The sequence below is a fragment of the Bufo gargarizans genome, chromosome 6 (assembly GCF_014858855.1).
Source record: "Bufo gargarizans isolate SCDJY-AF-19 chromosome 6, ASM1485885v1, whole genome shotgun sequence".
Lineage (NCBI taxonomy): Eukaryota > Metazoa > Chordata > Amphibia > Anura > Bufonidae > Bufo > Bufo gargarizans.
In genome coordinates this window covers 366,233,484-366,246,359 of record NC_058085.1, presented here as the reverse complement: position 1 = coordinate 366,246,359, position 12,876 = coordinate 366,233,484, and the positions used below count along the sequence as shown (strand labels likewise).

General features: G+C 44.1%; 1 protein-coding gene across 1 annotated transcript in view; it reads left to right on the top strand.

Moving 5' to 3' along the window:
- The window catches only part of LOC122942473 (galectin-9B-like), a 90,796-nt gene that overhangs the window by 51,211 nt on the left and 26,709 nt on the right, over positions 1-12,876 (top strand). The window contains exon 7 of the mRNA XM_044300115.1: positions 1,214-1,415. Within this exon, the coding sequence (XP_044156050.1) occupies positions 1,214-1,415 (202 nt within the window). The remainder of the gene's footprint in view (positions 1-1,213; positions 1,416-12,876) is intronic.

Here is a 12,876-nt window from a genome sequence, read left to right as displayed (position 1 = left end):
CATCTATTATCTTAAATAGAGATTAGCAATTTTTTTTTTAAATTCAATTCGGCCGGTTTGCTGAATTTTTCAGAAAAATTTGCTTTGGTACGAATTTATTTGCGGTGAATTATGTTAAAAAACTGCTATTTCCAGGCTGCAGAGAGCTTTTATAGGGGTGTAGAACACTGTGCCTTTCAGTAACACGCATAGGGAGTCTGCTTTGGTAGTAAAATAATACTGTGAGTCAGTATGACATGCACAACCTCAAGGTTGATATATAGCAATTGGAGCAACCTATTTATTGCACACTATTGAAACATTTGGCATATCAAGGTCCCAGAGAGTCACATATTGTATTAATTTGTGTTGGATTGTCACAATTTTTTAAGCGATATTTTCTTGGATTCACTAATTGTACTCTTTTTATGCCATTGGTTCATTATCACTATTTGTAGACTCGTCTGTATACTTGTCACTATTTAATCACTTTTTTGCTGCTATCACTGTGATAATATATTGCTGCTATTTACTTATGCTGAGGCCCCTCATATGCTGCTAACACTTCTAGCTTTGCCGACCTATTGTATTTTATATTACATTCTATTTTATCTTATTGTTCTATTTTATCTTTAAATTTGTATAGTTGATGCCATAGTGTGAGTGCTCGCTTACTCTCTTTATTACCATTTATTTCTGTTGATTGGTGAGGTGCTCAATTTTAGTTAGTAGCACCTCACCATTAACAACCAGAAGTGAGCCACCTCCTTTTTTACTTACACTAGGTCTCTTAACTTGCCAAGTTCCTGCTTGGTGTGTTGTATCTTAGCTGCCAAAGTACCAACATCTTCTTTTTATCCCCTATTTGACCCGTGTTGTCTGCAACCAGTATCAATAGAAAGCTGCTGCCCTGATCTATTGCCTGTTACCGAATTGCATGTAGTCCGCCCTGTCCAAAGCCTGTCACTGACTACTAGTTTTCCTGACCCCTTAGAGACATACATCTGTGTCTATGACCGTGTGGGTCAGCTGTTAACCAAACAGAGACTATTTCAGCAGGTAGTGGCCTAATGGTTCCCCTGCACCAAAGTCCAGCTCCCTGAATAGGGGTTAAAAGATGGATGCCTAAAGGATTAGCCCAAAGCTAAATATGTTGGTTAACACAGTGTATCCACATCCACATCCGTAACATAAAACAACTGCATTTATAATGGCTGATGTATTTCTCTTGTAGGAGTTACATGAATTTCATGTGCGGTAGTGACAAAAGTGATGATATTGCTTTCCATTTCAATCCTCGTTTTGATGAAGGAAAACTTATCTGCAACACAAAGAGAAATAACGCTTATGACATCAATGAAGAAAGGTCACCGCTGCCACTTCAAAGAGAAGAAGCTTTTGAATTTCGGTTCCTAGTTGACGAGCACGCATATCAAGTAGGTTTACAGAAAGCAAAATTATATCATTATAATTTTTTTCATTTTATTTATTTTTTGCTTCTTTTTCTTTTTTGGGAAAGTTCTCCTTTACAAGGATACTATGACTGTATGATAATGTGTGCTAATGCTTGCCATATACACATAATTGACACATTTTCTACAGTGCCGCTCCAGATGTGCAGGACGCTTATGGAGAAATGTGCGAATATCAGCAGACTTCCTCCATTATAAATTTATGCTCAAAACATATAATTCGGATCTCAACATTTCCAAACAAAAGTACTTCACCTCTCTCATCTCCTCACTCTCAAATTACCCAAAACGACTCTTTGACACTTTTCATTCCCTTCTAAGCCCTAAAGTTCCAGAACCTGTCACTGACCTCTGCGCTAATGACATGGCCACTTACTTCAGAGACAAGATTGTCAGTATCCGGCAGGAAATAATCTCCCAGTCCACAAATAATTTCAATCCTCCTCCCTCCAATTCCTCCACATGCTTTCAATCCTCTTTTGACCCTATAACAGAGGAATAAGTCTCCAGGCTTCTCTCTTCTTCTCGACCCACAACCTATAGCAGTGATCCTATTCCATCACACCTCCTTCAGTCCCTCTCCCCGGCTGTCATCACTCATCTAACTACAATTTTTAACACCTCTCTCTCTTCTGGTATCTATTCCTTCTCTTTCAAACACTCTATTATCACCCCACTACTAAAGAAACCATCTCTTGACCCGACCTGTGCTGCTAACTAGAAACCTGTTTCTAACCTCCCCTTCATCTCCCCTTCATCTCTAAACTCCTTGAATGTCTTGTCTACTCTCGCTTAATAAGCTATCTCTCTGCAAACTCTCTTCTTGACCCCTTACAATCTGCCTTTTTCCCTCTTCACTCGACAGAATCTGGCCTGACTAAAGTGTCTAACGATCTCCTAACAGCAAAAAGATATGGTGACTATTCTCTACTTATTCTTCTGGATCTCTCTGCAGCGTTTGATACAGTAGACCATAAACTCCTCTTCTCCATGCTCAACTCAATTGGCCTTAAGGGCACTGCTCTCTCTTGGTTCTCTTCCAATCTCTCTGGCCGCTCCTTTGGTGTATCATTCACTGGCTCTTCTTCTTCTCCTCTTCCTCCTTGATGTCGGCTTTCCTCAGGGCTCAGTACTAGGTCCTCTACTCTTCTCCCTCTATACAGCCCCCATTGGACAGACTATCAGTAGATTTGGCTTTCGATACCATCTCTATGTTGACGACACCCAGCTATACACTTCATTCCCTGACATCACCCCTGCTCTACTCCAAAACACTAGTAATTGTCTGTCAGCTGTCTCTAACATCATGTCCTCTCTGTATCTAAAATTGAACCTATCAAAAAATGAACTTCTTGTATTTTCCCCATCTACTAACTCACCTAAAAGTGTTTTATAGGAAATAGCTACACCCACTTGCAGCCACTATGAGGTGCTCTAGTCTGTAAGTGACTACTAACTCACCTAAACTTGATATTTCAATTTCGGTCTGCAGCACTATCATAACTCCTGTGCAACATGCCCGCTGTCTTGGGCCCACACTTGACTCTGATCTTTCCTTTGTTCCCCATATTCAATCACTTACATGCTCTTGTCGTTTGTACCTCAAGAATATTGACAGAATCTGCCCTTTTCTTCGGTGGAAACGGCAAAAACTCTTGTTGTTGCCTTAATTCATTCTCGTCAATGCATTACTAATCGGTCTCACTCTCACTAAACTCTCCCCCCTTCAGTCAATCCTAAATGCTGCAGCCAGGCTCATCTATCCATCCAACCGCTACACTGGTTGCCCATCCACCACAGAATACAGTTCAAACTTCTCACCCTTACCCACAAAGCTCTCCACAGTGCTGAACCTCCATGCATCTCCTCCCTCCACTCCATCTACCACCCTACTCGTGCTCTCCGTTCTGTTAGCGACCTAAGATTAATAACCTCCATAATTTGTACCTCTCACTCTCATCTTCAAGACTTTTCTCAAGCTGTACCTACTCTCTGGAATACTATGCCTCGGAATACTAGGTCAATTCAGAACTTCACTTTCAAACGTGAATTAAAAACACATCTTTTCAGGCAGGCTTATCAAACTACCTAAAATGACTTTTCCCAGACTAAACCTTGTTCGAACCAACTCCTCTGGCATAAACTCGATCCTCTAGTAGTCCCAAACCCGAAGCAGATTGGCCGGCACCACTCCTGTCAGTTCAAAAATGGCTCAAATCCTACTTATCACAATCAACTACCTTATGTGTCACCCCCAATTCCTCATAGATTGTAAGCTCATGCAAGAAGGGCCCTGACTCCTAGTGTTTCAGTTGCATATTAGCCAGTTACTTTTGTTTTGTACATGAACACTATGAATTTGTAAAGTGCTGCAGAATATGGTGGCGCTATATAAATACATATTTTTATTATTATTATTATTAGTTAATGTGAGGCTTGATGTCTTATAACCTAATGTGCACCTCCAACTATATAGATAGACGCTTACCAGAATGAGCACAATAAATTACTTTCCTAGCAAATTTCACTTTTAAATAACAATACAGACTGGTTGATCATACAGTAACTGTGTATTAGCATGTTGTGTCTCCTGGTTTCCTTTATACAGTAGGTGAGCCAGCGCTGTGGGGTGTAGTGTGATTCTACTGGATACAAGACGTTGTCAGACAGAGATGGCAACTCTTTCTCTTGAAAGGGGTTATCCCGCAAAAAATATTTACAACCTATCCACAATATAGGTAATAAATAGAGATAAGCAAAAATTTGATTCTGACGAATTTCTCCAAGAAATTTGCTTTGTTACAAGTTAATTAGTCACAAAGTGTGTTAAATCAGGTCTATACTAGCCTGCAGTTAAAGGGGTTATCCAACCCCTATAATATACCCCCTAAATGCCCGGACCCCTCACCAAGATTGCACTTGCCTCACTCCCCAGCACCCCCGTTGCTTCTGATGCCTGCACGGCCGCCACTGTAGCTCCCCGTGGCACAGATAAAAACTAGTGATGAGCGGCAGGGGTCATATTCAAATTTGCAATATTTCGTGAATATTTAGTAGAATACTCACAAATTCGAATATTCGATATATTCATAATTTTTACTAGAAAAATCGGCAATGTAATGATCACGTAATATCCAAATATTTGAGAATTCGCAAATATTTAGAATATAGTGATATATATTCGTAATTTTGAATATTCAAGATTTTTTTAAATCCCTCCCTGCTTCTAGCTTGTGGGCCAATGAGAAGGCTGCAAAATAAGAAGGTTGCAATATCTTTGAATTTAGGAGTAGCGTTGATTGCAAATTTTCGTAATGCGAATTTTCGTAATGAGAATCAATGAGATCTTGAACTCAGATCCGATGGTATATTCTAACCCCCAGGCGTTCCCATGGTGACAGGAATGCTTGTCGGGGAGGAGTATGCCAAAGTGGAACAACTGTACAGATTTTTTTTAAAAAGACGAATATTCAAAATAACTAATATAGTGCTATAATCTTCTTTGTCTAAGGCCTCATGCACATAACCGTTTTTTCAGGTCCGCATCCGAGTGCGGACCCATTCACTTCAATGGGGCGCAAAAGATGCGGACAGCACTCCGTGTGCTGTCCACATCCGTTGCTCCGTTCCAAGGCCCTGCAAAAAAAAATATAGCATGTACAATTCTTGTCCGTTTTGCGGACAAGAATAGGCATGTCTACAATGGGAAGCCTGTTCCGTTCTGCAAATTGCGAAAGGCACACGGGCGGCTTCCACTTTTTGCGTATTCCTGTTTTGCGGACCGCAAAAAACGGCACTGTCATGTGCATGTAGCCTAATAGTTCTAATTTTTTTCTCATCTGAAGTTCAGATTGGAAAAAAATTACAACTATAAAAATAAAAAGATTATAGCACTATATTAGCTAAATTGTTCTACGTTTGTTTTTTTTCTAATATTTGCTATACTGCTATATATTCTTGTTTTATAATATTACGAATATTCTAAAAAAACTCATATATATATATATATATATATATATATATATATATAGTTTTCTGTACAGTTGTATCACTTTGGCATACTCCTCCCCAAAAAGCGTCCCTGTCACCATGGGATCGCCTGGGGGTTAGAATATACCATTGGATCTTTTCACGATCTCATTGATTCTCATTACGGAAATTCTCATTACGAAAATTTGCAAGCAACACTACTCCTAAAGTCAAAGATATTGCAGCCTTCTCATTTGCCCACAAGCTAGAAGCCCAGAGGGATCATGTGTACTGATTAAAAATACATTTTGAATATTCGTAATTACGAATATATATCATTATATTCTAAATATTTGCGAGTTCTCGAAGTGTCGATATTTGCAATAAAAATTTGCAATTCTAATATTCGTGATCAACACTAATAAAAATATCCGGTGGTGGCGGGGGAGTCAATAGCAGGCCACAATGGTAACAAGCCTGGTAGTGAAACAGTTAGTGTGCATCAGAATGCTACTACACAGCCAATAAACGTGCAGGTAAGTACTGCCATGACTGTAATGCTAGTAGCCATGTTGAAAAACTGGCATTACAGTGATTGGCTGGCTGGAACGTGTCATCAGGTGCTATATAGCACCTGATGACGCATGTTCGGCTCATTTGTAGTCAAATAGAGCTGAGCATAGGAAGGGACAGAAAGTGTAGGGAGTGTAATTGAATATTTTGGTACCAAAAAATGTTTCAGAGACCTAAAAGTCCTTGTAAGGACTATTGTGTGTGACAGCAGCAATATAGGTTTGTAGTGCAACCTGCTCTAAATTGCTCAGTGTTAGGGAGAGCTGTGCATAGGAAGGGACAGACAGTGTAGGGAGTGTAATAGGAAGATTGTATCCTGCGCTAAATACTGTGTAATAGGCCGCTGGGAACAGTTAAATTATCCGCACCACATCTCCTGTGTAAAGTGTGCGCATCCCTAAAATATCAGTGACATCCAGTGTACCTTTTTCCGTAGACACTGCGAACAGTGACATTACCTGTGGTACCTGTCCTGTATAATGTTTCCTAATCACAAATACCTTTGTAAAAAAAAAAATGTGCATACACTTCCAAATACTACGCTACTGTACACGTGACATACTTTCAAGCATTTATCACATTCAAAATGAAGAAGGCGAGCAGTAAGGGACGGGGAAGTGGCTGTGATTCTGATGGTGCACTCAAGAGGCCGTGGCCCTGGGCGCAGAGAAACTGTGCCTGCTGCCAGAGCACAAGAAAAACAATCATCCACAATACCTAGATTCATGTCCCAGTTTGCAGGGCGGCGCAGGACACCACTCTTGAAGTCAGACCAGTGCGACCAGGAGGCCGGTTGGATTGCAGCAGATAATGCTTGCAGTCAGTTAAGCACCACCATGTCTTCCACCAAGTCCAGTCTCAGTAGCCAGGAGTCTGGACAACACAATTCTCACCCTGATCCTCCTTCCTCCCACCATGTACAGTCTGGCGAAACAAGTGATCCCACACTCAGATATTCCAAGGACCTCTTTTCATCGCCATTACTTGATTTGGTCCTCTCGCCAAGCACGCTTGAAGAGGGACATAAGATCTTGTGCCCTGATTCCAAGCCTCTTGAGCATCCACAGTCACAAGAACATGATGGTGGGGAATGGCAATTAGTGTTTAATGAGGTGGATGATGATGAGACACAGTTGCCAATGAGTCAACCGCGATTACTGTCTCAAGAGATTGATGAAGAGGATGAGACACAGTTGGCAATCAATGAGGCTGTGGTTAGGTCAACAAATCTGGAGAATGATCAGAGTGAGGAAGTTGAAGAGAAGGTGGCGGACGATGAGATCACTGACCCAACCTGGGAAGGTGGAAAGCCGAGCAAGGACAGCACTACAGAGGGGGAGGGATCCGCAGCACCGCAACAGGCTGGAAGAGGCAGTGGGGTGTGAAAAGGGAGGAGTCAGGCCACACAAAACAGGCCCGCAACTGTTCCACGGAGCACCCCTTGTGGAAATCTCCCTTGCCAAGTGCTAGATGTTCTGCAGTATGGCGCTTTTTTGAGGAAAGTGAGGACAACAAAAGAATTGTAGTTTTCAACCTGTGCCATATGAAAATGAGCTGGGGAGTGAACACTAGCAACCTCACCAACACCAGCATGATCCGCCACATGGCATCCAAGCACCGTAATAAGTGGGACGAATGCCTGGGCCCACAATCTGTGTCTGCGGGTCACACCACTGCCTCCTCTTCCCCTAAGCTTCGTGCTGGCCAATCCCCTGTCGAAGGCGTAGGCCCTGATGCCTCTCGCCCTGCACCGGAAACTTCACAAGCACCATCAGTGACCACATCTACTTCCATGTCCCAGCGCAGCGTCCAAATGTCCTTACCCCAGGCCTTTGAAAACAAGCAAAAATACCCAGCCACCCACCCACAGGCCATAGCACTAAATATGCACCTTTCCAAATTACTGGCCCTGGAAATGTTGCCATTTAGGCTTGTGGACACTGAGGCCTTCAGCAGCCTGATGTTGGCAGCTGTTCCGCTTTACACAGTCCCCAGCCGCCACTATTTTTCAAGGTGTGCCGTGCCCGCCTTACACCAACATGTGTCCCTTAACATCACACGTGCCCTGACCAACGCAATTACCGGGAAGGTACACTTAAAACTTAACCACAGACATATGGACAAATGCATTCGGCCAGGGACGCTACATTTTCCCGACGGCACACTGGGTGAATGTTGTTGAGGCAGGGAGCGAGTTGTACCCTGGAATGGCATAGGAGCTACTGAAGCCAAGCATAGCGGGCACAACATCGATCAGGTTTTCCGCCAGCACCTACGTTGGTGGCTGCAAACCCCACTTTTCCTCCTCCGCCTCCTCCTCCACTTCCACCTCCGATTTATCCCCGTGCAGCACCAGTCAGTCATCACTCAGTAACTAGAAGCAGTGTAGCACTGCAGTGGGGAAGCGACAACAGGCCGAGCTTAAGCTGATATGCTTAGGGGACAAACAGCACACCGTCGCAGAGCTGTGGCAGGGGATAAGGGACCAGACTGAGCTATGGCTCTCGCCACTCAACCTACAACCAGGCATGGTTGTGTCTGATAATGGCCGTAACTTGGTGGCGGCTTTGGAGCTCAGCAAGTTTAGACACATCCCATCCCTAGCCCACGTGTTCAACCTTGTGGTTCAGCGGTTTCTCAAAACCTACCCCAATTTGCCTGAGCTACTGGTGAAGGTGCGCTGCCTGTGTGCACATTTCCGCAAGTCATTGACAGCTCCAGACGGTCTGTCAACGCTGCAGCAGGGCAAGCTCACAGGCTGTTGTGCGACATGAGCACGCACTGGAACTCAACGTTTCACATGTTGGCCAGGCTTTGTGAGCAGCAGAGGGCAGTAGTGGAATACCAGTTGCAACATGGTCCTCGCCTTTCCAGTCAGCTTCCGCTATTCACAAGCGAGGAGTGGGCATGGATGTCTGACCTCTGTGAGGTTTTAAGAAACTTTGAGAAATCAACACAGATGGTGAGCAGTGATAACGTTATTATCAGCGTAACCATCCCACTTATGTGTCTACTCAAATGCTCGCTGCTCACAATAAAAGACGACGCTTTGCATGTGGAAGAGGTGGAAATGGGGGAAGGCTTTACACAGGGTGATAGCCAGACCACCCTCAGTCTGTCTTCTCAGTGTGAATTGGACGATAAAGAGGAGGAGGAGCAGGAGACGGTTGCCTCCACTACAGAGGGTAGTACTTAGCATGTTTATTCCATCTGTTCAGCGTGGATAGGCTGAAAAGGAGGAAGAGGATGAGGAGATTGAGAGTCATCCTCCTGATGAGGACAGCAAAGTCTTGTCTGTTGGGACTCTGGCACACATGGCTGACTTCATGTTATGCTGCCTTTTCCGTGACTCTCGAGTTATACGCATTTTGGCCAACACCGATTAATGGTTGTTCACCCTTCTCAACCCCCGCTACAAAGAGAACTTCTCATCTCTCATTCCTCTGGTCGAGAGGACGAGCAAAACGGTGCAATACTAGAAGATACTTGTTGAAAAATTGCTCCCAAAATTTCCTTCTGACAACGCTGGTGGCAGAGTCCATAGTTCCTTGACCAACCGAGGAGGGGAGATAAGGGGAACACACAGCAGTTCCAACAGAGGCAGGGCAACACTCTCCAAAGCCTGGGACAGTTTCATGACACCCCGCCAGCAACCTCACCCTGATGCGTGGCCTGGTGAAGGAGTACATAGCAGACCGTGTCAGCGTTCTCAATGATCCCTCAGTGCCTTACAACTACTGGGTGTCAAAGCTGGACATGTGTGCACGAACTGGCGCTCTACACCTTGGAGGTGCTGGCTTGCCCTGCTGCCAGCATTTTGTCAGAGCGGGTAGTTAGTGCTGCTGGTGGCATTATAACAAATAAACGTATCCGCCTGTCAACTGAAAATGCTGACAGGTTGACTCTTATAAAAATGAACAAGGCCTTGATTGACCATGACTTCTCAACTGCACTAGAGGAAAGCTGATGAACATAAAGTCACTTTAAATATGTTGTTTGTAATGTACTGAATGCACTGTATTCCCCTGCACCCCTATCACCACAAACAAGGGTATATGGTTGAATTTTGCTTTTCTCATCCTCCTTCGTCGCGTAAAATGCCCTCGCATATATGCCCTTCAGATATAATGATTTACAGGGTCAGGTCAGCTACAGGCCTTCACATATAATGTTTTACAACGTCAGCTCACTAGCAAGCCCTCGCATATAATTTTTTAGAGGGTCAGCTCACCAGCAGGCCTTCATCTACAATCTTTTACAGGGTCAGCTCACCTGAAGGTCCTCGAATATAATGTTTTAGAGGGTCAGCTCACCAGCAGGTCTTCACCTACAATCTTTTACAGGGTCAGCTTACAACAGGCCCGCACCTAAAATCTTTTAAAGGGTCAGCTCACTTGCACCTAAAATCTTTTACAGGGTCAGCTCAACTGCAGGCCCTCACCTATTTATACCTAATAGGTAATTTGCGCTTATGCTTCCTTGCTTGGATGTGGTAGCCGTAGCTGTTTCTCAGGCTCCCTCTCCGGAATCCAACCCTGATTCCCCGTTACCCATAGTCACCATGGTCTGCGCTGACAATAACATCAAAAGTTTATAGGCCAGACATCCGAATGGATCGTCGCCGTCATAGGGACATGCGATCGGCCCCAAGTTATCTAGAGTCACCAAAGTGGCAGCAGACCCATAATGTTTTAGATGGTTAGATCAGCAAGCCCTTGCTCCAAATGTTTTTGAGGGTCACCAGCAGACCATCAATCATAATTTTTCAAGGGTATGTATGATGCCCTCCTTTATGTGTAACAAAGGGTGTATTTAAAGGATAACTGTCACACTTGGGCCCTAATTTCAATTTTCATATATGTAGTTACTAATAACATGATATTCCAGAAAATCGGTTACTATTAGACTGACTTTCCCCATATTTAATAAGATTCAGCCCTTAGCAACCAGTCTGCATTAAACAGCAATTTCACTATTCAGTTAAGATGACCGCCACTGCCCTCACCCTGAGGCTAATCCCGCCTGCCCTCACTAGCCACTAACAATAGCCCCCCAAAAGTATCAGTAACCAGAGCCCTCCCCCCTAAAGGGTTATTCTCCTGCAGCACAAAGGGGTCATCTTACCACATGTTGCTGTCATTTATACACTGAGCAGATGGCAGATCTCCCTTCCCTGCTCTGCGCTGCTTCGACTCTGCTTCTGCTCTGCTCTGCTGAGCCAAGCGCAGGGACAGGGAGAAGTGCACACAGCCCAGAAGTGCACACAGCCCAGGCACTGTTATCAGCTGCTGGGGAGGACTTGGCTTTCATAATTTACTTACAGTCCCTGGCAGTCAGTAATGTGACCTTGCACGCAGCCTGCTTCTGCGTCCTCCGTCCTTCAACATATAGACGGACCATGCCTAGCAACCCTATTTTAAGCACAGGTAAAAGTAGGCACTACAAGGAACAAAAATGTGGAATTTAGGGGTAATTGAATACACAGTGAAAAGTTGAAATAGGGCCACCAAGTAGATATTAATCACCACAATCCAATACTCAAAAGTGTTTGGGCTGTCCTTTCACTTAGTGCATAGGCTTTATGAGTGTAGGAGTCCCACTACATGAACAATTGTACCACAATGTGAATGAGGCCCTCCTTTATGTGATATACAGGTTTTATCGGAGTGCCTCTTCCTTGTAATTTTTGGCAGCACTTGTACTTTATATAAAAGTAAATATACAAGAAAGAATGTTTTCTATTTTTCATCTAAAACCGATTTTACCTTCGGTTTTGTTCGGATTATTGTCAGTCTGTAAAATTGGCGTACGACTCAGACAACATCGTTCTCAGCAGCGACCTGGGAGTCCAAGATGCATCCAGACATCCTCCCCATACTGTTCTCTAACCATTTTGGTGGTGTTTCCATCAATTTCTGACCTTTTCCTATGAACCTCCCCTCTTCAGAGCAGGGGGTGCCTAGTTTAATGCTTGGGTTCTCCTATTGACTTCCATTATACTCGGGTATTATATGGATACTCCCATTGACTTCCATTATATCCCGATGTGTTCGGCCCGAGCCCCAAGCATCCGAGCACTATGGTGCTCGATCAACACTACCTCTCTCCTGTCACTTGGGCAGATAAACCACCTCTGTTCTGTATAGAATTCCTGGGCAGTTATGTCCTCATCCTACCCCTGTGCCAATTCAGCCCCCACAGGGCTCAGATGACTGATAGATGCAGATGACAAGTCTCCTTATCCCATGCCAGTCAGATTCATCAACATCCCCTCCAGGATGTGAAGGAGTGGAATTAAATCATTCCAGGTGACTGACAAATAAATTGGGCTCCTTAAAGAGCCTGAGAAAACGGTGGTGTCATGCATAAGCTGCCACTGCGTAACATCGAAGTTACACCGAGGAGTAGTCCTGTCCGTCTGCATAATCAATAAATCAGTCACAAATTTTCTCTGCTCATACAGTCGCTCCAGCATGTGGAGGGTGGCGTTCCAATGTGTGGAAACATCACATATGAGGTGATGTAGGGGATCACCATTCTGCCTTTGCAGCTTAAAGTGGCTGAAGTACATGCAGTTTTCTTGACATTTTCAAGATGTCATGGAGTTGGGTAGAAGACTTCAGAAATCGGGTGAGGATGACTCTCATTCTCCTCATTCTCTTCCTCCTCCTTGGCCCATCCACGCTGAACAGATGTAATAAACTTGCTGTGGGTACTACCCTCTGTAGCGGAGGCAACCGTCTCCTGCTCCTCCTCCTCATCATCATCCAATTTGCGCTGAGAAGATGAATGCAGGCTGGTTTGGCTACCAGCCTGCGTACTGTCTCCTCCCATTTCCACCTCTTCCACATGCAAAGCATCCTCCTTCATTGTGAGCAGTGAG